General features: G+C 42.1%; 1 protein-coding gene across 9 annotated transcripts in view; it reads right to left on the bottom strand.

The window, feature by feature from the left end:
* LOC121007708 (alpha-aspartyl dipeptidase-like) overlaps positions 1–25,528 on the bottom strand; it is a 75,069-nt gene that overhangs the window by 17,903 nt on the left and 31,638 nt on the right. For 3 of the 9 annotated variants that reach the window (XR_005780461.1, XM_040439830.1, XM_040439831.1), the window contains 3 exons: positions 16,836–16,973; positions 10,674–10,762; positions 1,089–1,163 (listed from right to left, as the gene is read on the bottom strand). Coding sequence is in view for 7 of the 9 variants with exons in the window: in XM_040439830.1 (XP_040295764.1) it covers positions 1,089–1,163; positions 10,674–10,762; positions 16,836–16,973 (302 nt within the window). In the remaining 2 variants the exon portion in view is untranslated. Of the gene's footprint in view, positions 1–1,088; positions 1,164–10,673; positions 10,763–16,831; positions 16,975–18,038; positions 18,050–19,105; positions 19,840–25,528 lie in introns of those variants that run through there. The other 6 variants (XM_040439832.1, XM_040439834.1, XM_040439835.1 and 3 more) reach the window with 4 other exon arrangements.

Raw genomic sequence — 25,528 nt, 5'->3', positions numbered from 1 at the left:
TTGCTGGCGATATATTGAGGGAGTACTTTGATACTACAATATGGTACAGGCATTCTGTATACTCTGCTGGAACTCTCTCTTTAGCCCTGTAATGCTGGAAACTGATCATGTGGGATGAGAGGAGTAATCTGAAAGCATCACTTACCGTACCTGCTGTGTGTATTATTGAGACTGAATTAAAGATGGGCAACACTTCATATATATGCAGTGAGTTGCTATCCGATCACAGGACAGATAGGAACTCATCATGTGAGTATAGTACAACAGACTTGCGATCAGGTAGGAACTCACTGCATCCGAAATCACTAGGATACAGCGAGTTCAGGTCTGAGGAGCAGCCGTCAGTCCGGGAGATATGGCCGACAGACAGGCCATGTTTCCCAGACCAAGCAAAGTGAGCCCTAACACTGCTGAAGCAAAAGTATCTCTCTTTCATCAGATGTGAGAAAGAAAAAAATGTCCTTACTTGAATCCCAGAATATGGGATTTTTTTATTTATTTTTTCAGGACATAAATACCTTAAAGGGGTTATCCCATCTTAGACAATGGTGGCATATCGCTAAGATATGCCCCCATTGTCTGATAGGTCTCCCGGGGTCCATCCACCACCAGGCGCAGCTCCCCGCCTCTCCCATTGAAGTGAATGGGAGTGCACCGCGCATGCGAGACCACCGCGTCCATTCATTTCTATAGGGCCGACGGAAATAGCCGAGTCAGCGCTCGGCTATTTTCGGCGGCTCCATAGAAATTAATAGAGGGCGGCTGCGCATGCGCGGTGCGGCCTCCTAAACTTTCTACGCTCCGTTCTCCTTGTAGGTGCAGGTCCCAGAGGTGGGACCCGCACCTATCCCAACGATATGCCCCCATTGTCTAAGATGGGATAACCCCTTTAAGGAATCAGAAGAAACTGAGAAATAAAAAATTAGATATAGAAGTCACATTTGCAAATTATTTTACATTGAACCAGCAGCTTTTTTTTCTTCCTGCTTGGGAAATGGTGAGGAGGGGTAATCAGAGAGAGGGTAAGAACGTCGGAAGAAAGGAGTAGTTTGATGATCTTTCACAATAAAAAATAATGAAAGCATTACCAATGAATATGGCTTCCGATTTTAGAACTGAATCTACAGGATCAGCAGCTTCATGAATGCTGTCTAATGCATAACCTGAAAAAACAACATTCATAATGTCAGACACAACTTTTTATTTCTTCTCAATGCAAAAGTGATCACTATAACCAACACTCACTTTATCCCACTACCAAGAGACAAAAAGGCAACTCACATTTTACATTTAGCAGCAGGGCTTTGGAGTCAGATTCAGAACTTTGGCAACATGAACATTCTTATAATAAGTAGGGAAATTATCTTCAGTACAGCATTGGCTATCTCTGGCAGTCCCATAGAGATGAATAGGGTGGCAGCACACATGAAAGACCACCACTCCACTCAAACAGGGGAACATGGGACAACCTTTCTTGTGACCATTGGAAGCTCCAGCAGATAGCCAACGCTGATCAGACACATACCCCTTTTATATGGAGAGGGGATAAGTGTTTGTCATGGGACAACCCTTTCAATTCATTTTTTTTTCTTGGCACTGTCAATCTCACATCTACGCTTTGCTCCAAGGCTCTGCTGCTGCTACTAGAGCTGCGCAGATGCTGACTGTGCATGTGCTACTACACTTCCGGGTACTGTGTTTTTTATTTATTTTTTGTGGCTGCAACAAACAGCAACCTTTTTGTTTATAAACTTTGTATTAATTTACAATCGACCACACATGAATGGCATCCGTCTGCTCTCCATGGTTTTCGCAGAACCACTGGATAGAATGGAAACATACTGTCCACAAAACTGACCAAAGTAGCGTATGCTCCCATGTATTTCCTGTGGAGCAACAATCCATAGAAAAACACATTTGAAAGAATCCCGGCAACCGTGTCTTGCTTCTAAGTATATTCCTTTATTGTATTGTCATGCATGTAATTCATCCAATATGACGCGTTTCGGCACAAAGCCTTTATCAATAATACTTAATCAAGACAAGCATATTACTTATATAACAAAGTCAATTAAAACACAAGTGACGTCAGATGCCCAGCTACCGGCGGTATCCGGGTCAGAACGAATCAACATCCAGGTTTCACTTCATACAAAACATAAGCAGGAAAGTAAAGGATACTATACTATCCATTGAGAAGATCAGCGGGACGATGAAGTCTATAAAAAATTATATAAAGAATGACAGATCAGTGATCTGGAATATGAACAAAATACTCCTTACAAACGTGCAATCTCATGTTCACGATTCAAACCTCTGGGATGCATCGTGTTCGAGGTGTGAATCCAGTAAGCCTCTCTGCGTAACAACATCTTCTTGATATCTCCCCCGCTTCTTGGTCTCTTTATTTGTTCAAGCACCTGAAATCTCAGCTGTGACACAGTATGTCTACATTTATCAAAGTGAGAGGGCAGTGGTAATAGGTTTTTTGTTCTTATAGTGGATTTATGTTTCCCTATTCTATCTAGGCATCTGACGTCACTTGTGTTTTAATTGACTTTGTTATATAAGTAATGTGCTTGTCTTGATGATGTATTATTGATAAAGGCTTTGTGCCGAAACGCGTCATATTGGATGAAATATGACAATAGAATAAAGGAATATACTTAGAAGCAAGACACGGTTGCTGGGATTCTTTCAAATGCTTTATGTGGAGTCCGCTCCTTCCCGTTTGCAGCGTGAATGCCATGGTTGAGTGCCAGCTGGATTTTAATATAACATAGAAAAACACAGGCAACTGGATTGACATACAGAATTCAATAAATCCATATGGTGTCCGTGGAAAACGTTGAAGTGTGAATAAGACCCTAGTGATTAAGTATGCTCTACTTAGTTGTCCACACATCTTAGTGAAGACACAATTCAAGGGCTGAGAGTTGACTGTAGTCACAAACTCCCCCTGTTCAGTCAAATTATTTTACCAAATTTGTGATTTTTGTAGATATGGCTACTTTCACACTTGCGGCAGAGTGATCTGGCAAGCCGTTCCGTTGCCGGAACTGCCTGCCAGATCCGGCAAAACGTATGCCAACTGATGGCATTTTAAGACGTCATACGCACAAACGGATCCATTACAAAAAAAAATTCACATATACCAGTCTGCGCATGCACAGACCGGAAGGACGGATACGGCAATCCGGTATTTTGAATGACGGATCCGGCACTAATACATTTCTATGTAAAAAAATGTTGGATCCGACATTCAGGCAAGTCTTCCGTTTTTTGGTCCGGAGATAAAACCGTAGCATGCTGCAGTTTTATCTTTTGCCTGATCAGTCGAAAAGACTGAACTGAAGACATTCTGATGCATCCTGAACGGATTGCTCTCCATTCAGAATGCATGGGGATGAAACTGATCAGTTCTTTTCCGGTATAGAGCCCCTAGGACGGAACTCAGTGCCGGAAAAGAAAACCGCTAGTGTGAAAGTACCCTAACCCATTCATATGAGATTTTATAGCTAAAACAAATTTGATGGTCAGTGATTAATCCAACAGAGTGCAACTGCTGTTAAGGTTAAAAACAATGAGGCGGACTTACTAATTCTGTTTCATTTTTAGACAGTGTAAAGTCTAAGAGTACTTTCACACTATCGGCAGGACGGATCCGACAGGCTGTTCACCCTGTCGGATCCGTCCTACCGCTTTTTTGCCATGCCGCCAGACCGCTGCTCCGTCCCCATTGACTATAATGGGGATGGGGGCGGAGCTCCAGTGGAGCACGGCAGTGTGCGGCGATAAGCCGCCGGACTAAAACTACGACATGTCCGACGGCCTCTCGCCGTGCACTGCCGTGCTGCGCAGGAGCTCCGCCCCCGCCCCCGTCCCCATTGTAGTCAATGGGGACGGAGCGGCAGTCCAGCGGCACGGCGAAATAGCGGTAGTACGGATCCGACAGGGTGAACAGCCTGTCGGATCCGTCCTGCCGCTAGTGTGAAAGTAGCCTAAAATTGTGCCAGATTCATCAAAGTGGCTGATGCTGGATGATACATTTGGCACACCTTTATTTTAGACTGTCAATTATACGTCTACACCATTGATTGGTTGTCTTTCTTTATGGCAGAATTGTGTGCCAAAATTTTGGCTCTTTTTATGGTGCACCCCCTTTTCAGGTAGACCTGTCCCTTTCCTGCTAAGAGATGCCCTCTTGTCGGAAGAGCAGAAAAAAGTGTCTAAAGGCTTAATAAAAGTATGTATGCCAGTTTAAGGGCACAAAATATTCCAGAACTTTTTTTAAAGTATAAAAATATTTCAGGTAGTGTTGTCATTGTTCACTGTCCCACATCACATGTAACAAATCAGTAGGTGTTTGGGACAGGTAGGTGGGACAGGCTTGCGAAAAATATATAATTGGGTAAATTTATTGCTTGTGGCTGGAGAAACTAAAATATGTGAATGCAAAATCTCTTATCATTTCAGATTTCCCCCGGTTGATTCAAATACCAGATCCTTTCACCAAAGTAACCTACAAGTTTCCTAGCATGATGTAGGGTGAATCAGAATAAAACAAGGTTATCCACATGCAGATCTATTTTAGCGGTACAGGGCTAAAATACAGGTGTATACAATAATTACGTAGATATAGAGAAGAACCGCAGCATGCTCAAGTCTCAAGTTAGACTTGAGCATGCTGAGGTTCTTCTCTATATCTTGGATAACGGGGGCACTATAGGCTGGTACCCATCACGGCTGGCACCACCACGTATTGGATTCAATTTTTTTATGTAAGTGCTGCTACAACCCTCTTTTCATGTTTATATACAGTACCATAATAACGTAGGTATAAGTGAACTTTTAAAGCAATATCTCTATAGATAAAGCTAAAGAAAAGGCATTCAGCAGAAAGGCCAATCAACTGAATAAAAGGCCTGGCCACATGCAGGAAGGCCCAGTCCCAGTCAAGTACATACCCCAACTACACGAACACATGTTAAAGGTTATGGTATGCAATTATCTGTAAGAATAGTACTATTGGGGGGGGGGGGCGTGGCTAACTGCCGACATGAGCGGCCGCATCTGATCTGAGCTCCGGCTCCCGTTTATGATCCTGATCAATCCTGAGCACTGACACCATCAATCTGACAATAGAAAAGACGTGCGACATCACGAGAGCTTACAGAATATAAAGATGGGACCCAGCAAGGCTCAAGCGGTGGCTGAACGCCTGAAAGAGTTTGCGCGCCAAGATAACCAACATGGCGCTTCAACAACTAGTACACCCCGTACTCAACATACTCGCGGCCAGGCGGCTCAGCAAGCGGTCAGTGACGAACCGGAGGCGCCAGAGCTTTCACTGAAAGAGGCGCATGAACAACTCTTATCAGCGATCCTGGCCTGTCAAACTTCCCTCACTACCAAGATTGACGAGGTACGTGTGGATGTAGGCCTCCTTAGACAAGACGTCCAGCAACTCAGAGAGCGGGTGAAGGGAGCGGAAGAGAGGATCTCGGAACTAGAGGACCTCACTCGTCCCATACCTGCCAAGATCCATGCCCTGGAAGATTCGGTCTCCTTGTGGAGGCAAAAGTGTGATGATTTGGAAAACAGGGCCAGGAGGAATAATGTGCGCATTTTGGGCCTACCGGAGCGAACAGAAGGGCCGGATCCTGCCGCTTTCCTAGAAACCTGGTTCAAATCTACCTTTCCTGAGGCAGCCTTTTCCATGGCGTATGCAGTGGAGAGAGCCCACAGGGTTCCAGCTCGTCCACCACCACCTGGAGCTCCACCTAGACCGCTGCTAGAACGCTTGTTGAATTGGAAGGATCGTGACCTTATCCTTACACAGGCGAGGAGGAAGCAGACCATCATGCATGAAAATGCCAAAGTGTCCTTGTTTCCCCGATTTCTCTGCCGAGCTTCAGAAGAAAAGGGTGACCTTTGTTTCTGTAAAGAGAAGGCTTCGGGACATGAACTTACCATATTCCATGGCATACCCCGCCAGGCTGCGGGTGGTGGATGGAGAAAAATCGCATTTCTTCACTGACCCCAAGGAGGCGGATGATTGGGTCGTCAGGAAATTGCGCAGAGTGGCTCCATCTTGAGAAGCGGTATGGCATCAATACCTCGTCTTTTGTCTGGGGACTCTACCAACGGGACTTACTGTTGTACTGGCGGTGGAGACTCGTCATTTACATTATGCGAAAATGTTCAGTTATGGACTTTGTAATGATTGCGGGCTGCCACCTCAGAGTGAGTTTTACTGTTCTGTGTGTACGCCATTAGTTAAATGTCAGTATGCTATACAATATTTGAAGGGAGCTGATCAGATACCTGCATAGTTTATTTACCAGCTTGTAATATGCAGGTCCCTGACGCTGTAGCCACAGGGAAGTCACTTTCCCGCATTGGGCAATAGGCACTTTATTTCAGTGTTCGTTTATGGCATGTTTTGTTTTGCCTCAAGCTTGTATACTCTGTTCGGGCATTATGTGGTAGATCATTAAACTACAGGCAGAACTGTGAATGTGAGGGGTAATTAGATGGGAGGAAGCTATTCGAAATTGCAGCAGAAGTGCAGACTCGCATTAAGATATGAGACACGAATAATATGGCCACCCTAGTGCTAATGTCCTGGAATGTGAGAGGGCTAGGAGACACGGGTAAGAGAATGTCCGTTTTTGCACATGTCCGCAGGCACTCAGTTTGCAGGAGACTCACTTAACGGCTGATACAGCCGGTAGACTCCAGAAATCATGGGTTCAATGTGCATATCACTCGTACGGTACCTCACATTCCAGGGGAGTGTCTCTGTTAATCAACCGCTCTGTTAGATGGGAGTTACATACAATTGAGAGTGACCCGGAGGGAAGATACGTTTTTGTTTATGCACACGTGAATGGTACTCCATTTGTGATTCTGAGCATTTACTGTCCCCCTCCTGCTGACTTGACAATTCTGCAAACTTCAACCATATTCGCAGCTCAGTACCCACAAGCAAAACTATTAAGTGTAGGGGACATTAACATGGTCATGGACCCACGGAGGGATCGCTTTTGTGCCCATCCGACTTCCTCGGCTCACAGCCCTCCCACTTTGTTGTCGGCCTGGACCGGAGAGGTGGGATGGTTAGATTTCTGGAGAGAAAAACACCCAGATGTAGTAGAATACTCTTGTTTCACTCCCTCTCATGGAGCTTTGTCCAGGATTGACTACATATTTGGGTCCCCCGATGCTTACCTGGAGCTGTCCACTGTCTCTCATGGCCCTCAAAGTGTATCTGACCACGCACCCCTAATAGCGCAGTTCAATGTCTTGCAGGGGTTAAGTCCTCGATTGAAAACGAGGATACAACCATTTTGGCTTACCCTATTAAAAGAACAAGATAGAGTCCCGGACCAATTACAAGTTTTTCTTGAGGTGCATGACGCTGACACGAATGCTCTGCTTATATGGGAAATGATGAAGGCATATTTAAGGGGATGCCTTAAATCATCAATTTCTTATATTAAGAAAGACACCCGGAAAAAAGAGGATTCCCTTAATGCTTGTGTTAAGGAAGCTGAAGCTAGATTTGTGTTGGATCCATCTGAGGCAAATAGGCAAGACTGGTTACTGAAGGGAAGTATGTATCTAGTTCACTTGCATGAAAAGAATAATAGTAAGCTATTTTTTTTACAAACAGCAGGCCTTTGAGGTAGGGGATAAGGCAGGAAGACTATTGGCTCACATAGTACATAGACATACCTCTGCCCCACCGGTTTACGTATTCAGGTCCCGGGTGGGGAGGTCAAGGAATCTGTCCCGGATATAGTAGCGAGCTTTGCTGACTTCTATCGAGAGTTATATCAAACACGAGTGACATACTCGGAGAGGGAACTTGAGCACTATCTAGATGAGATAACCTGCCCAACACTCTCAATGGAGGACAGCAACTTAATGGAGGAAGATATAACTCTAGAAGAGATACAAGATGCAATTAACGGATTGGCGAATGGGAAGTCTCCAGGCCCTGACGGGTTGCCATTGGAGGTATATTCCAAGTATGTTGACATCCTCGTGCCTCAATTGAAAGAGATGTTCAAGGAGGCATGGCGTATAGGTAAACTCCCAGACTCCCTATATGAAGCGTCCATAGTAGTGATTCTTAAACCGGACAAGGATCCGATGGATTGTGCCTCCTATCGGACAATATCCTTACTAAACTTGGATTACAAAATCCTGACAAAAATCTTGACCAATAGGTTGAACAAAATAATAACTAGCATAATACACTGCGATCAAACTGGGTTCATACCAGGAAGATCAACCTCTAATAACATTCGCAGAGCGCAAATCATAGCCCAAATTGAAACCCAACATGAGAAACAGTGGGCGATGGCTTCATTAGATACGGCCAAAGCCTTCGATTCGCTGGAGTGGCCATACCTGATGAGAGCACTAGGGAAATTTGGCTTCGGTCCTAGATTCCTACAATGGATCCGGATAATATACAAAAATCCAAGAGCCAGTATTTTAGTTAATGGCACGGCCTCCCCCTCTTTTTCTCTGCAGAGGGGCATGAGGCAGGGTTGTCCTCTCTCCCCTCTGTTGTTTGCAATTGCCATTGAACATCTGGCCTTACGTATTCGTCAAGACTCGACATTTAGAGGGGTTGGGATAGGGGGGATAGAGGACAGAGTAGGCCTATATGCAGATGATCTCACACTGTATATGAGTGAGATGGACACCTCTTTGCCACAAGCGATCACGATTATAGAGCAATTTGGGCACTTCTCTGTGTTACACATTAACTGGGCCAAGTCGGCCTTGATGCCGTTATGGCGATCCGATTGGCCCGAGGTCTATCATAATCTTAGAGTGGTAGACCACTTTAAATATTTGGGGATCGTTATCACCAGAGAGCCGAAAAACTCATATTCCAGGAATGTCGCCCCTTTAGAAACCATATTCATTGACAAATTCAAGGTGTGGAAAACCCTTCCTCTGTCCATCATGGGCAGGATCAATTTAATCAAAATGATCCTATTGCCTAAAGGGTTGTATATACTGGAACACGCTTGCACCCCAATACCACAGAGTTTCTTTGATCGCCTTCACTCCCTAATGGTTCAATTTATTTGGGGAAGAGCCAGGCACAAACTCGCTCTGAATACGTTGCAGAGATCCAAAGTGCAGGTTCTTGGCTGGTTGGGTTAGTGGGAAGCCCCTGCAGAACATGGAATATTATTTACAACAGCATCTGGATATATCCAACTTGTGGCCAGTACTTGAGGGGGTCGGATCCCTGTCGAAACAACTGCTGCAGGTACACAGGTTAGCGCAGCAAGTTTGGAGAGACGCCAAATTGAGGCAATATCAGGATTGGGCCGACATCATACCTTTATGGGATAACCCATTATTCCCCCATTTACAAGGAATAGAGGGAACACATGTTTGGGTAGCATCCGGGATTGTAACTCTGCGAGATTTATATGATGAAGCCATCTTACGCTCCTTCTCTCAAATCCAAGAACGATTTGGGATAGCACGCACCCAGGTTTTTAAGTATCTACAGATCAGGCACGCCCTTCAGGAACAATTTAGGGATGGAAATAAGGCCATCTCCTCTTATCCCCTTATTGGAGTCATTAGATCACAGGGACCTAGAGGCATAGTATCTGTACTCTACACTCACCTTTTGGAGAATCACATGTCAGCACAACCCATATTAGCTGAGGTCAGATGGAGAGGGAACATCCCACATCTCTCAGCGGAGGACTGGACAGAGGCGTTAGAGGCGGTCACTAATGTATCTCCCTCGATTAATAACAGGTTAATCCAGCTATTTATGTTACACCGCAGCTATTTAACCCCCACTAGACTACACAAGATTGGGAGAATTCCCCAACCCAACTGTCTAAGATGTTCTCATAATAATGCAGATTTTTGGCATATGATGTGGGACTGTACACACATTAAATCATATTGGCAGGCGGTACTCGGGATACTTTCATCACTGGGCTTAGGCCCTATTCCATTATGCCCTAAGATATGTTTATTAGGTTTCCTGGATAATGATGGTTGGTCCCACTATAACAAGATATTTCTAAGCAAAACTTTATTTCTAGCCCGCAAGGTAATTGCTCTTAAATGGATGGCGGAAGATCTACCAACATTGGGGATCTGGAAAAGACTGGTTAACCAGGTAATTCCCTTTGAAAAGGTGATATATGTGAATAGAAAATGTCCTGATAAATTCCAGAAAGTATGGGGTCTATGGTACGAATCACATTCAACAACTTCAGTGGGATCAGCAGTTTCTATTGGCTCTTAATAGGGCTGGAACATTTAAAGTCTCACGCAATACTTTTGTACAACTCAGTTTATTGTATTTTTAATGTATATGCAAAGAAAATGATGTGCCCTCTCTATACTGAATTACTTGAGTATGTATGTTATTCTTATTCTGCATGATCTGTTCTGTCGTATAACACTGTATCATGTTTACATGAATGTACCACAAACATGCCTTGTTACTCTTTTTCAATAAAACGAGTTTAAAAAGAATAGTACTATTACTAGAGCTGGAGACAAGTATTCACAGCTAGTATAGAGAACAGTACATGTTGGCAACCAGTAACTTACTCATGACAGCAACAATGAAGACAATGGATGGATCTTATGAAGCTTTCACTTACCTAAACTCTCAAATTTTTGCCTTGCAATTTTAGCATAATCATCTCTGTTGTGGAGTGCATAAGGAATGAAAAGGACTCGTTTCACTTGCCTAAAAATAAAACAAATATTCATTCACCCAGGAGACTTAAAACATTTTTTATTACTACAGTAACTTTGTATTTAAATGGTGGCTTCCTAAATAAACAGCACATACAGAAAAACCAGGTCAAAATCTAAAAAAATCTGACAACTTGGTGGTTCTGATCATGCCAAGCTTTATCATCTACAACCCCAATTCCAAAATAGTTGGTATGGCCTCGCACTCCCTGGTCCCTAAAGCCATATGAAGAATATGGACAGGTATACAATCTCTTTCTTCACATGATTCACCTCTCCTCTATATTTCTGCTTGGGAAAAGGAACTCTCTTTGATGCTATCAACCTCATAGGTCTCCCAGATTTATAAATTGTGCGTAGGTCCTTCTAGCTGCATCACCTTACAAGAGACCTCGTACAAATTGGTTAGCACGTGGTACAAAACCCCTGTTGTAATGAATAGTATTGACCCCACCATACCGGCTACTTGTTGGCAGTGTTCTAAATATGTAGGCTCTTAATTACATCTTTGGTGGGATTGTCACTTGCTTTCATCATAACGGACTAGGGTGTGCAAGGTCTTATCCAATCTATGCCCCAATGTCACAATAATAGCCCCTTAGGTTATATATTTTAATCTCCTACCTGCTTCTAGTACAGCATATAACAAGACTCTCTGGCTGCAATAGGTATTGCTCCCTCTATTGTTCATTGGCTGCGGAAAATTGTTCAAATTGCTAGACTGGAGGGGTTGTGTCATCTTGCGAACCATACCATTCCTAAATATAGGTTTATATGGTCTCCATGGAATTCACTGATGGTCCAGAGAGCCTTCCTTTTTTATCTACTCAATGACTGGTTTGGATTTGATCCAAAGTATCTAGCGTTTCATTAAATGGTGGGTCTGTCAAGTTAGGTGTCTTTCCCCCTAATTCAATCTTTATGCCTTTCAGCTCTTGTACCATATTGATATACCTCTCTGCATACCAATATGCATGTACATCTTTATGTTTTTGTACATTTATGTCGTTATATATGTTTGTTTACGCTGTTTCCATAGCCTCCTGAGAGGCCTGTCTTCTACTGGACATTTGTGGACTTACTGTATTTGTGCCTCCTGTGCAACAGTCCTGTTTTATTCTGTATTTGGTCCTGATCTGTTGCTTTAAAAAATGTAATTAATAAAAAGAGATTTGACACACAAATTTGATACCCCATCTGATACATGTTCTTTGTTTTACTGTGAAAAATATGTGGTTTTATGAGATTTACAGATCATTTGCATTCTGTGTTTATTTACATTTTACACAGCACCCTAACTTTTTTTTGGAATTGGGCTTGTATTCGCAAACACATATACAGATGTAGCAAAGCTGAGTTTGTCATTTGACACAATACATCATGACATCATGTTGTGGTTTTCCATTAAAGAACATCTCATGAGCACTTTTACATGGTACAGTATTGACTAGAAAGATTCATGTGCACAGAAAATGAGGTTAGTATAAAAGGACTCCTGTACTCCACTTTGAATTTCAGTATAAAGCTTTATTTAGTGCGGTTCCAGTCAAAAAAACGTTTTCGGCTGAATAGCCTTCTTCAGTGTAACTGGAAAGGCATACAAGGTATCACAATAAATACGTGTACAATGATTACAATACATGTGCAAAAAAACTTACAGCATTGGATTTGTTTTAAGGAAAATCGTACACTGTATATAGTGTTACAAATAGGTGCGGAATAGACATACAGCACATAACATATCGATAGAATTGTGTACAGAAAGAGGAAGACGTGTCGATATGGCATGTCAAGAGAGCGTCGTCTGTCATCTGGGGATCCTGTGGGGTCATCTCCATCGGGGTAATCCATGGTGGGTAGGTGGCTTTGGTCGTGGGTTTATTCTATGGTGAATCATTCCGTGCTCAACCCAATTTAAAGTGGGGTGATAGGCAGTAATGGTGGAAATAAGGAATAAAAAGTAAAATCTGACATGGCACAAGAGAGCGGATCCCTGTAATACGTGTACTGTGGAGGTAAAACCTGTTCATGCAATTGGCTGGTCCAGCCCCATGCAGCATCCAATTGGTAAATGTTGCAAAGGACATAAAGACATATCGGTGCTCAATCTGATATAGCGCAAATAGATAAAGCCCTATAATATGTATGTTCTAGGGTTTAAAAGTCATGCTGTTGTATCAAGCTAGTCTAGCCAAGTGCAAGTACAGGTACTTAACAGACATGTTCATGCAGGGTAGCAAAATAGCAACAAATATACAGGTAGAGAGGCAATTATGTACATGCAATATTGATGCGGTATAAGTCATTGTCTGCCCTTACCCGGATTGTTGCTGCAAGGTGTGTAAAGCTGAGTGGGGGTGGATTCCCTCAGTGGGTGGCAGGAAACGCTGCTCTTGGTTGGGCTCTATGTCCCTAAGGCACGTGGTCCGGGAGGCTGAGGCCTGTAGTCCGGGTAGCCATGCTGTATGCTGTGTCTCCGTTCCCCTTTATGAGGAGGTTCGGCTGCGCTGCATGATTGGGGGGCGGATACTGGCTGGCATACTTCCGGGTATGCCATGATGGCGTCCGGAGCTTTCAGTGAGGATATGTGCATGCGCGTGTCATGTCTGGGCGGACGTTGGAGCGGCCTGTTTCTTCTATCATTGCGCATGCGTCGGGTGTTAGATCTGCCGGCTGTTTCAATATTTGCGCATGCGCCAGGTGTCTTTGCCGTGTCAGTAGCTGTCTGTGCTGGGGAGGCGATGTGGCTGGGATTTAGGAGAGTTTCTGTTATAGTTACCTATAAATGACGCTGTGGCTGGGATTTAGGAGGGTTTCTGTTATAGTTACCTATAAATGACCACCAGAAGGATGAAACTCAAAAAGGATATGATCTAGTCATCTCTTGTTAGTGAACTTGGATGAAGTTCAATATCTGCTCTAAAATCGGAATAGAGGTGTCATTAGTATTGTATCCGTTGAAAGTAATGGTCCAAGTTTGTAAAGATCAATATATATAAAAAATTCAATATATACACAAAAAGGAGTGGTCTAGTTTTCAGTGCTCTATGCAGATAATACATGTAGTTGATTTGCATTAGTACAGTCATGCGGTTAAATTGCATTAATACAGTCATATATATATATCAAATGTACATGTTGCATGTTAAATTTAAGTTGTAGACCATTGGCACCGGTGTCACCGTCGCTTGCGATTCCAAGATATTTTCTAGCAAAATTTACAGAATTTTACATTATATTGAACATATCGTCCGCCGGTAGTGTTCATATGATTAAGATAGATAACCTGTTATTTTGTGAACATTGATGAAAGGGAGGAAAGGAGGGATTTTTGTTACTGTAGGAGCTATATAAAGCTCCCTATTTCATAATCCTGGTTGAGTCCCTTGGGTTCCAGCGTTTGCAGACGGTGGATCCACATGGCTTCCCTGTTCATGAGGAGACGTGATAGGTCTCCGCCCCTTCTGGGGACCGTTAAATGTTCCAATACTTGGAATCGCAGTTGGGCAATAGTGTGGCGTTTGGCCGCAAAATGTGCGGGAATAGGCAGGTGATTGTTTTCACATCGGATGTTGGACTTATGCTGGCATATCCTGTCCCTAATGGTCTGGGTTGTTTCGCCCACATAAGTTAGGCCGCAGGGGCATTTAATGACGTGAATTACGTTGGTGGAGTCGCAGGTGAAAAAACCTTTTATAGGGATCCCTTTCCCTGTTAAAGGGTGGAAGATCTTGTCACCTTTCGTGACGTGCGAGCATTGTGCGCAATGAAGGCACGGAAATGTGCCTTTGCGCTGTGTTTGTAGAAGCCGAGACAATTGCTCCTACAAACACAGCGCCAAGTCAAACGCCACACTATTGCCCAACTGCGATTCCAAGTATTGGAACAGGTAACGGTCCCCAGAAGGGGCGGAGACCTATCACGTCTCCTCATGAACAGGGAAGCCATGTGGATCCACCGTCTGCAAACGCTGGAACCCAAGGGACTCAACCAGGATTATGAAATAGGGAGCTTTATATAGCTCCTACAGTAACAAAAATCCCTCCTTTCCTCCCTTTCATCAATGTTCACAAAATAACAGGTTATCTATCTTAATCATATGAACACTACCGGCGGACGATATGTTCAATATAATGTAAAATTCTGTAAATTTTGCTAGAAAATATCTTGGAATCGCAAGCGACGGTGACACCGGTGCCAATGGTCTACAACTTAAATTTAACATGCAACATGTACATTTGATATATATATATGACTGTATTAATGCAATTTAACCGCATGACTGTACTAATGCAAATCAACTACATGTATTATCTGCATAGAGCACTGAAAACTAGACCACTCCTTTTTGTGTATATATTGAATTTTTTATATATATTGATCTTTACAAACTTGGACCATTACTTTCAACGGATACAATACTAATGACACCTCTATTCCGATTTTAGAGCAGATATTGAACTTCATCCAAGTTCACTAACAAGAGATGACTAGATCATATCCTTTTTGAGTTTCATCCTTCTGGTGGTCATTTATAGGTAACTATAACAGAAACCCTCCTAAATCCCAGCCACAGCGTCATTTATAGGTAACTATAACAGAAACTCTCCTAAATCCCAGCCACATCGCCTCCCCAGCACAGACAGCTACTGACACGGCAAAGACACCTGGCGCATGCGCAAATATTGAAACAGCCGGCAGATCTAACACCCGACGCATGCGCAATGATAGAAGAAACAGGCCGCTCCAACGTCCGCCCAGACACGACACGCGCATGCGCATATCCTCACTGAAAGCTCCGGACGCCATCATGGCATACCCGGAAGTATGCCAGCCAGTATCCGCCCCCCAATCATGCAGCGCAGCCGAACCTCCTCATAAAGGGGAACGGAGACACAGCATACAGCATGGCTACCCGGACTACAGGCCTCAGCCTCCCGGACCACGTGCCTTAGGGACATAGAGCCCAACCAAGAGCAGCGTTTCCTGCCACCCACTGAGGGAATCCACCCCCACTCAGCTTTACACACCTTGCAGCAACAATCCGGGTAAGGGCAGACAATGACTTATACCGCATCAATATTGCATGTACATAATTGCCTCTCTACCTGTATATTTGTTGCTATTTTGCTACCCTGCATGAACATGTCTGTTAAGTACCTGTACTTGCACTTGGCTAGACTAGCTTGATACAACAGCATGACTTTTAAACCCTAGAACATACATATTATAGGGCTTTATCTATTTGCGCTATATCAGATTGAGCACCGATATGTCTTTATGTCCTTTGCAACATTTACCAATTGGATGCTGCATGGGGCTGGACCAGCCAATTGCATGAACAGGTTTTACCTCCACAGTACACGTATTACAGGGATCCGCTCTCTTGTGCCATGTCAGATTTTACTTTTTATTCCTTATTTCCACCATTACTGCCTATCACCCCACTTTAAATTGGGTTGAGCACGGAATGATTCACCATAGAATAAACCCACGACCAAAGCCACCTACCCACCATGGATTACCCCGATCGAGATGACCCCACAGGATCCCCAGATGACAGACGACGCTCTCTTGACATGCCATATCGACACGTCTTCCTCTTTCTGTACACAATTCTATCGATATGTTATGTGCTGTATGTCTATTCCGCACCTATTTGTAACACTATATACAGTGTACGATTTTCCTTAAAACAAATCCAATGCTGTAAGTTTTTTTGCACATGTATTGTAATCATTGTACACGTATTTATTGTGATACCTTGTATGCCTTTCCAGTTACACTGAAGAAGGCTATTCAGCCGAAAACGTTTTTTTGACTGGAACCGCACTAAATAAAGCTTTATACTGAAATTCAAAGTGGAGTACAGGAGTCCTTTTATACTATATATCTGGTTTGGGAACCATCTCCTAATACCCATGCTATCCAATTGGAGAGCTATCCAACCTTATAACGCCAGAAAATGAGGTTAGTTATTAACTGCACAGATTGTAGAAGCAGTTGGGCAATCAGAAACAAGGTAAAACAAATCAGTAAGTCTATAATTTAGTTCACTTACTCCCCTAAAAACTGTTGTATCTGGTCTTGGCAATGCTCCAGATACCCCGCGCCATGCAGCGTTGAGTTGGAAACAAGCAGCAGTCGCCTCAGCGTCATCATTAATGAAGTGTATCAGCCCGAAAAGCTGCACTGAATATAAGCTGTGGACAAAGACGTAAGAGAATAAAGTTCTGCGACTCACTCCTTATAATAGCTGACATCTGCAAGTATTTCTTCCGCACAACAAAGTTCCTTTTTTTAAGAGTTTCAGACTGGATTATGCTTATCTAGTCACTATTCAAGGCCGAGTTCTACAGACTAAAGGTTAACAACTCATTTGCTTTTTAAAAGTACTGTACAGTATTATCCAGTTATTTCACGTCAGGAAACTGTAGTCATTTTTCATTTAATTAGTCACTTATTAAACAAATACCGGTATTCAGCTGTCTTTTCACTACTTATGTTTCAATAAAATAACGAACAATAATTAACCTTCCCAACAGGGGCTAGACCCAAATACAATAAGGGCCCTCTTAAAACTTAAATGGTCACTGTCATTTAAACACAGACAGAAAAAACTGATGGTAATAAAAGAGTGGATAAGTGTAAATGTGACAAAAAAACAACAACAAAAAAACACATTTACATTACTAAAACAGGAAGGCAGTGAAGAAGCACAAAAACCTTTAACCTCTTAACCCATCATGTTGTACCCGTACCCGCAGACCCATGTGCGGAACATCTATGGACCTATTCATTTCAATGGGGCCGCAAAAGATGCGGACAAAACACTGTGTGCTGTCCGCATCCATAGTTCCATTCCGTGGCCCCGTAAAAAAAGATAGAACATGTCCTATCGCGGACAAGAACAGGCATTTTCTATGATGGGGCCGGCCATGTGCGGTCCACAAATTGCAGAACCCTCCTCCACTTTCCCAGCTCCGTTCTCTGCATAGGTGCGGGGCCCATTAACGCCCCTGGTATTTTCCATTTTTGCGTTTTCGTTTTTCACTCCTTGCCTTTCCCTAGTCCTAACTTTTTGTTTTCCATTCACATAGCCTTATGAGGGCTTATTTTTTGCAGGACAAGTTGTACTTTCTAATGGCACCATTTATAGTTGCATACCATGTAGTAGGGAGCGGGAAAACAATTCCAAATGGGGTAGAATTGGGAAAAAACGCAATTCTGATGAGGGTTTTTGTTTTTTTTACACTGTACCCTATGTGGCAAAATTGACCTGTTATCTTCATTCTCCAGGTCAGTACGGTTGCAACGATACCACACTTGTATAATTTTTATTGCATTTTAATACTGAATTATTTTTTTTTAACCTTTGAGGAAATTTTTTTTTTTTTTTATAACCATATTCTGACCCCTATAACGTTTTTGTAGTTATGTGTACGGAGCTGTGTGAGGGCAAATATTTTGCGGGACGATCTGTTGTTTTCAGTAATACCAATTTAAAGTGTGTGCGACTTTTTGCTCACTTTTTATAAAAAAATTATTGGGTAGTTAAAGTGACAAAAAATGGCAAATTGGCTGTTTTTATATTTTTTTCCCGTTACGCCATTTGCTGTATGCCATTAATATTGTTATATTTTAATAGTATGGGCATTTACACACGAGGCGATGCCCATGATGTTGATTTTTTTATTAAGTATTTTTATTTTAAGGAAAGGGGGCTGATTTGAACTTTTATTTTTTTTATATTTGTAAAAACTTTTTTATTACTTTTTTTAAGTCACCTTGGATGGTGTGACAGAGCCCAAATCACATGCTGATGATAATAATCTTATCAGCATATTGTCATGAAAGAAAAATTCCTTCCTGGCAATATGCTGCCCATTACCTTTATGTGAAGTGGTGCTGTACATGTTTATGCTGCAATTAACTCATCTGTATGAGGAAATTTGATCACTATTTTGTTCACTTATCCTCATACATGTGCACGGATCGCTAGACAACGAACGATCTGCTGCTCAGAAATGACAATGTTCCTGCACTGACTATTATTTCACTTGAGAAATTAGCTTTTGACTCATTCTTCCTGTGATATACAGCATAAAAAGGCAGATAGTCGGAAACACGCATTCGCAGAAATGTTCATACCAGATATTCTGACTGATTGCATTAAAAACAACCAAGTGATGAGGCAATCAAATATGATTATTTCTTTACTAAGGTTCGCTGTTTTTCCATAAAGTAAATAAGAAAGAAAAACATACACAGACAAAATTAAACCCAAAAATATTTTATTTACAGAATAATTTAACAAACAATAAGAAAAGCTGATGTAACTGAGGTGGGGGGTGGACGAACTTGGGCCGGCATTGGTTGCCCCTCTGTCCTCCGTCAATTCTGCTGATTAAAAATCACGGAGTCTGGAGAAAGACGCAGGATGAATTTGTGGGGTGTAGAGAGAGGAGGGTTCTGAAGGTGACAATGGTTCCCGAGCATGTGTAGAGGGAGTGGGGAAAGAGGTTGGAGGTAGAAAGTGAGGAGCAGAAGGAGTAGAAGTAAAAGAATGAGAAGGAGACACATGCTCGGACGGGTGTTGGGAATGGGGATAGGACTGCGACCGAGGGTGGTGCAAAATGTCCCAGATCCCGTTCTCAAGCAGTAGCTTGAACTCATGCAACTGCTCGGGTGTCATTTGGTCCATCTAGGAGAGAAGAGTTAACAGAAAATGATGGGCAGGGGCAAGTTGACGCGATTGACTCTGCCCTCTCCAGGCGTCGCATCAAGTCATACCTCATGTCCCTTATTTTATCTGCAAAACTTTGTAAGGTGTCAGAAACTATCCTTACAAGTTCCTCTAAATCCCACCGACGGCTCCTACCGGTCCTCTGACGAGCCAAAAATGCCCGGGAAGTGGTGTTAATCTGCTCCCGGGCGGCTTTAACTGAGGGAAATGGTAGGGGACCAGCAGTGTCCTGGGCAGTGGCATGCTCAGAGGGGCTTGTGGTGGCGGCCAGTTCAGGGACCGCTTCTGGCTTGACTTCAGGCTACCGAGTGCTGCCTGCAGTTCTGTGGGAAAAAAAAAATGTATTTGTTATATCCATTCACTCCATCTGATTGTATGGAGCTGCTCGAGAAGCCAAAAGCTCCTCTGTCCTGGTTGGCCCCTTTTGGTTAACTCCTTAACGACCCAGGACGAGAATGCTCGTCCTAAATGGCCGGTACTTTGCGCCCCAGGACGAGCAGTCTCGTCCTTCGGTCCTTCCTCCCCCCATGTGCGCTGCTGCGATCAGCAGCACAGATCCGGCTGTTACTAACAGCCGGATCCGTGCTGCATCCGCCAGCATCGGTGATAACGTTGATGTACGTGGATTAACGCCTCATATGCCGCGGTCAGCGGCATATGGGAGGTTTGCGCTCCCTCTCCTTAGCCATCGGGTCCCCACGCTGCGGTAGCGGGGACCGGATGGTTGCCACGGCAGCCCCGATGCCTTACACAGGCATCGGGGCCTGCCAGCTACTGAAGCCCAGGAGATCCAGCCTGAGGGCTAGGTCTCCTAGGCAACTGTCAGCGTCTTACTGTGTAAGACGCTGACAGTTCAATTCAGTACAATACAGAATGTATTGTACTGAATTGCAACAGCGATCAAACCCTGAAAAGTTGAAGTCCCACAGTGGGACAAATATAAAAAGTAAAAAAAGTGGGGGTTTTTTTATAATAAAAAAATAAAAAGTTTCAAGTAAAAAAAAAAAAAAAGTGTCCTTTTGCCAAAATAAAGTAAAAAAAAAAAATAGAAAAAAAAATAAAAGTAGACTTAAGTATCGCCGGGTCCATATCGACCGACTCTATAAAAATATCACATGACCTAACCCCTCAGATGAACACCGTCAAAAAAATTAAATAAAAACTGTGCTAAAAAAACATTTTTTATCACCTTACATCACTAAAATTGCAACACCAAGCGATCAAAAAGGCGTATGCCCACCAAAATAGTACCAATCTAACCGTCACCTCATCCCGCAAAAAATGAGCCCCTACCTAAGACAATTGCCCAAAAAATAAAAAAAATATGGCTCAGACTATGAAGACACAAACATGTTTGTTTGGTTTTTGTTTTAAAAAATATTATTGTGTAAAACTTAAATAAAATAAATCATAAATATTAGGTATTGCCACGTCCGTAACAACCTGCTCTATAAAAATATCACATGATAATCCCTCAGATGAACACTGTAAAAAAATAAAAACAATGTAAAAAAAGCCATTTCTATATTTGTTTGTTTATTTGCTCAAGCAAAACACTGTATAAACATATGCCGGTACTACGATACCGATAATGCTTTCCTGAAAAAATTTAATAAAAATTATTGATGGAAAAAATTGCCATTTCTTTTGTCACCTTACATCACAAAAAGTGCAATAGCAAGCGATCAAAAAGTCATATGCACTCCAAAATCATACCAAACATCTCATCGCGCAAAAAATTATACCCTACCTAAGACAATCGCATAAAAACTAAAAAAAACTAGGGCTCTCAGAAAATGGAGACACTGAAACATGATTTTTTTTTTTTATTAAAAAATGCTGTTATTGTGTAAAACTTAAATAAATAAAAAGTATACAAATATTACATGACCTAACCCCTCAGGTGAACACCGTAAGCCATTTTTTGTCACCATACATTACATAAAGTGCAATACCAAGCGATCAAAAAGTCATACGCACCCTAAAATAGTACCAATCAAATCGTCATCTCATACCGAAAAAAATTAGACCCTAGATAAGACAGTCTCCCAAATTTTTTTTAAAACAATGGCTTTCATCACAATATGGAGACACTAAAAAAATCTTCCAAAAATGCATTATGTAAAACTGAAACAACCAAAAAAAGTTGGTATTGTCGCGTCCGTAACAATCACCTTTAGGTGTTCTCTGCGTCCGGCCGGGAGCTCCTCCTACTGGTAAGTGACAGGTCATGTCACTTACCAGTAGGAGGAGCTCCCGGCCGGACGCAAACATCGCAGCTCGCAGGTAAGTATAATGGTTCTACAAATTGCTAAGTACCCATGGCAACCGGGACTGCAGTAGCGTCCTGGTTGCCATGGTTACCGATCGGAGCCCCAGCGATTAAACTGGGACTCCGATCGGTACTCTCCGCGGCCACCAATGATAGGGGAAAGATTTTAATTAGGAGGGGGAGGGAGGGGAGAAGGCCCACTGGCCACCAACGAGTTAACTACAGGGGAGGGAGGGGGGGGGCCACTGGCCACCAATGAGTTAACTACAGGGGAGGGGGGGGGGCGGCCGCACTGGCCACCAATGAGTTAACTACAGGGGAGGGGGGGGCCGGCCGCACTGGCCACCAATTAGTTAACTACAGGGGAGGGGGGGGCCGGCCACACTGGCCACCAATGTGTTAACTACAGGGGGGGGCTGCCCCCTGCTGCCTGGCAGCACCTGCCAGGCAGCAGGGGGCAGTCATGTACACAGTTCTTTTAGTATATTCTAACCTGAAGCGTCCCCATCACCATGGGAATGCCTCTGTGTTAGAATATACTGTCGGATTTGAGTTTCGCGATGTAACTCAAATCCGACGGTATATTCTAACATAGAGGCGTTCCCATGGTGATGGGGACGCTTCAAGTTAAAATATACCATCGGATTGGAGAAAACTCAGATCCGATGGTATATTAACTCCTGACTGTACATTGAAAGTCAATGGGGGACGGATCCGTTTGAAATTGCACCATATTGTGTCAACGTCAAACGGATCCATCCCCATTGACTTGCATTGTAATTCAGGACGGATCCGTTTGGCTCCGCACGGCCAGGCGGACACCAAAACTTTTTTTTCATGTCCATGGATCCTCCAAAAATCAAGGAAGACCCACGGACGAAAAAACGGTCACGGAAAAACGGAACCCCGTTTTGCGGACCGCAAAAAAATACGGTCGTGTGCATGAGGCCTTAGTAAAATCAGTTTTTAATACTTTGATGGGTGTAGTTTCTAAAATTGGGTCATTTTGGGTGGTTTCTATTATGTAAGCCTCACAAAGTGACTTCAGACCTAAGATGGTCCTTAAAAAGTGGGTTTTGGAAATTTTCGGAAAAATTTCTTTATTTGCTTCTAAACTTCTAAGCCTTCTAACGTCCCCAAAAAATAAAATAGCATTACCAAAATTATCCAAACATGAAGTAGACATATGGGGAATGTAAAGTAATAACTATTTTTGGAGTTATTACTATCTATTATAAAAGTAGAGAAATAGAAATTTAGAAATTTGCTAATTTTTAAAAATATTTGGTAAATTTGGTATTTTTTTTTTATAAAGTACAATATGTGATGAGAAAACAATCTCAGAATGGCCTGGATAAGTCAAAGCGTTTTAAAGTTATCACCACATAAAGTGACATGTCAGATTTGCTAAAAATGGCCTTGTCCTTAACCCCTTCTATCAGTTTTCACCTTCCTGCCTAGGCAATTTTTTGCAAATCTGACATGTGTCACTTTATGTGGTAATAACTTTGGAACGTTTTTATTTATCCAAGCCATTCTGAGACTGTTTTCTCGTGACACATTGTACTTCATGACCGTCATAAATCTGAGTCAATATATTTCACCTTTATTTACCAAAAATTTAGAAAAATTCACAATTTTAAAAATTTCAATTTCTCTGCTTTTAAAACAGAAAGTGATACCTCATAAAATATTTATTGCTTAACATCCCCCATATGTCTACTATATGTTTGCATCATTTTGTAAATGTCATTTTATTTTTTGGGACGTTAGAAGGCTTAGAATTTTAAAAGCAATTCTTAAAATGTTTCAGAAAATTTCCAAAACCCACTTTTTAATGACCAGTTCAGGTCTGAAGTCACTTTGTGGGGCTTAAATAATAGAAACCTCCCATGAATGACCCTATTGTAGGAACTACACCCCTGAAGTTACTCAAAACTGATTTTACAAACTTTGTTAACCCTTTAGGTGTTCCACAAGAATTAAAGGAAAATGGAGAGGAAATTTCTAAACTTCACTTTTTTGGCAGATTTTCCATTTTAATCCCTCTTTTTCTTTAACATATCGATGGTTAACAGCCAAACAAAACTCAATATTTATTACCCTGATTCTGAGGTTTACAGAAACACCCACATGTGGTCGTAAACTGATGTAAGGGCGCACGGCAGGGCGCAGAAGGAAAGGACTGCCGCATGGTTTCTGGAAGGCAGATTTTGCTGGACTAGTTTTTAGACACCATGTCCCATTTGAAGCCCCCCTGATGCACCCCGACAGTAGAAACTCCCAAAAGTGACCCCATTTTGGAAACTAGTGGATAAAGGTGACAGTTTTATTGGTACATATGATTTTTAATCGCCCTATATTAAGTTTTTTGTGATGCAAGGTAACCAGAAAAATAGCTGTTTTGGCACTGTTTTTATTTTTTACAACGTTCATCTGACAGGTTAGATTATGCGCTATTTCTATAGAGCAGGTTGTTGCAGACGCAGTGATATCAAATATGTCAAATTTTTTTGTTCGTTTCAGTTTTACATAATAAAGCATTTTGGGGGGAAAAAATGTTTTTGTGTCTCCATTTTCTGAACACCATATTTATTTATTTTTTCTGCCAATCGTCATGTGCAGGGGCTCATTTTTTGCAGGAAGAGTTGACGTTTTTATTGGTACCATTTTTGGGTACATTACACTTCATGAGGCAAGGTGACCCAAAAATTTTTTGTTTTGGCACAGTTTTTATTTTTACAGCGTTCACCTGAGGGGTTAGGTCACGTGATATTTTTATAGGAGCAGGTCGTTACGGACGTGGCAATAACTAATATGTCTACTTTTTCTTATTTAAATTTGACACGATAATAGCATTTTTGAAACAAATAAAAATGATGTTTTAGTGTCTCCATAGTCTGAGAGCCATAGCTTTTTTATTTTTTGACTGATTGTCAGGTAGGGGCTCAATATTTGCAGGATAAGATGACTGTTTGATTGGTTCTAGACTGGGGGACATATGCCTTTTTGATCGCTTGGTGTTGCACTTTAAATGTCACTTTAGGTGATGGCTTTTTTGGCACTGTTTTTATTTTTATTTATTTTACTGTGTTCACTTGAGGGGGTAAGTCATGTGATATTTTTATAGAGCTGGTTGTTACGGACGCGTCGATTCCTAATATGTATACTTTTTTTTTTTATTTCACTTACAATAATAGCATTTTGAAGCAAAAAAATCATATTTTAGTGTCTCCATAGTCATAGTTTTTATTTATTTTTTGGGTGATTGTCTTAGGTAGGATCTAATTTTTTGCGGGATGAGGTGACGGTCTGATTGGTACTATTTTGGGAGGCATATGCCTTTTTGATCGCTTGGTGTTGCTATTTTTATAATGTAAGGTGACAAAAATGGCTTTTTTTAAAACGGTTTTTATTTTATTTTTTTACAGTGTTTATCGGACGGGGTGGATCATGTGATATATTTATAGAGCCGGTTGTTACGGACGCGGCGATATCTAATATGTGTGTGTTTTCTTTTTTTATTCCATTTTTTTTATATACAATCAGGGGAAAGGGGCGTTTTTTCTTTTTTTACTTGAAACGTTTTTTTTTTTTTTTTATTAAAAACGTATTTTTTTTTTTTTACTTTATTTCCGTTCCCACTCTGGGACTCTACTTTTGGGGGTCTGATTGCCTCTGCAATGCATCACAATACATCTGTATTGTAATGCATTGCCTGTTAGTGTATTACACTGAGT

The sequence above is a fragment of the Bufo bufo genome, chromosome 7 (genome assembly GCF_905171765.1).
Source record: "Bufo bufo chromosome 7, aBufBuf1.1, whole genome shotgun sequence".
Taxonomy (NCBI): domain Eukaryota; kingdom Metazoa; phylum Chordata; class Amphibia; order Anura; family Bufonidae; genus Bufo; species Bufo bufo.
Note: the sequence above shows the minus strand (reverse complement) of the source record. Positions and strands in the feature narration are given on the sequence as shown.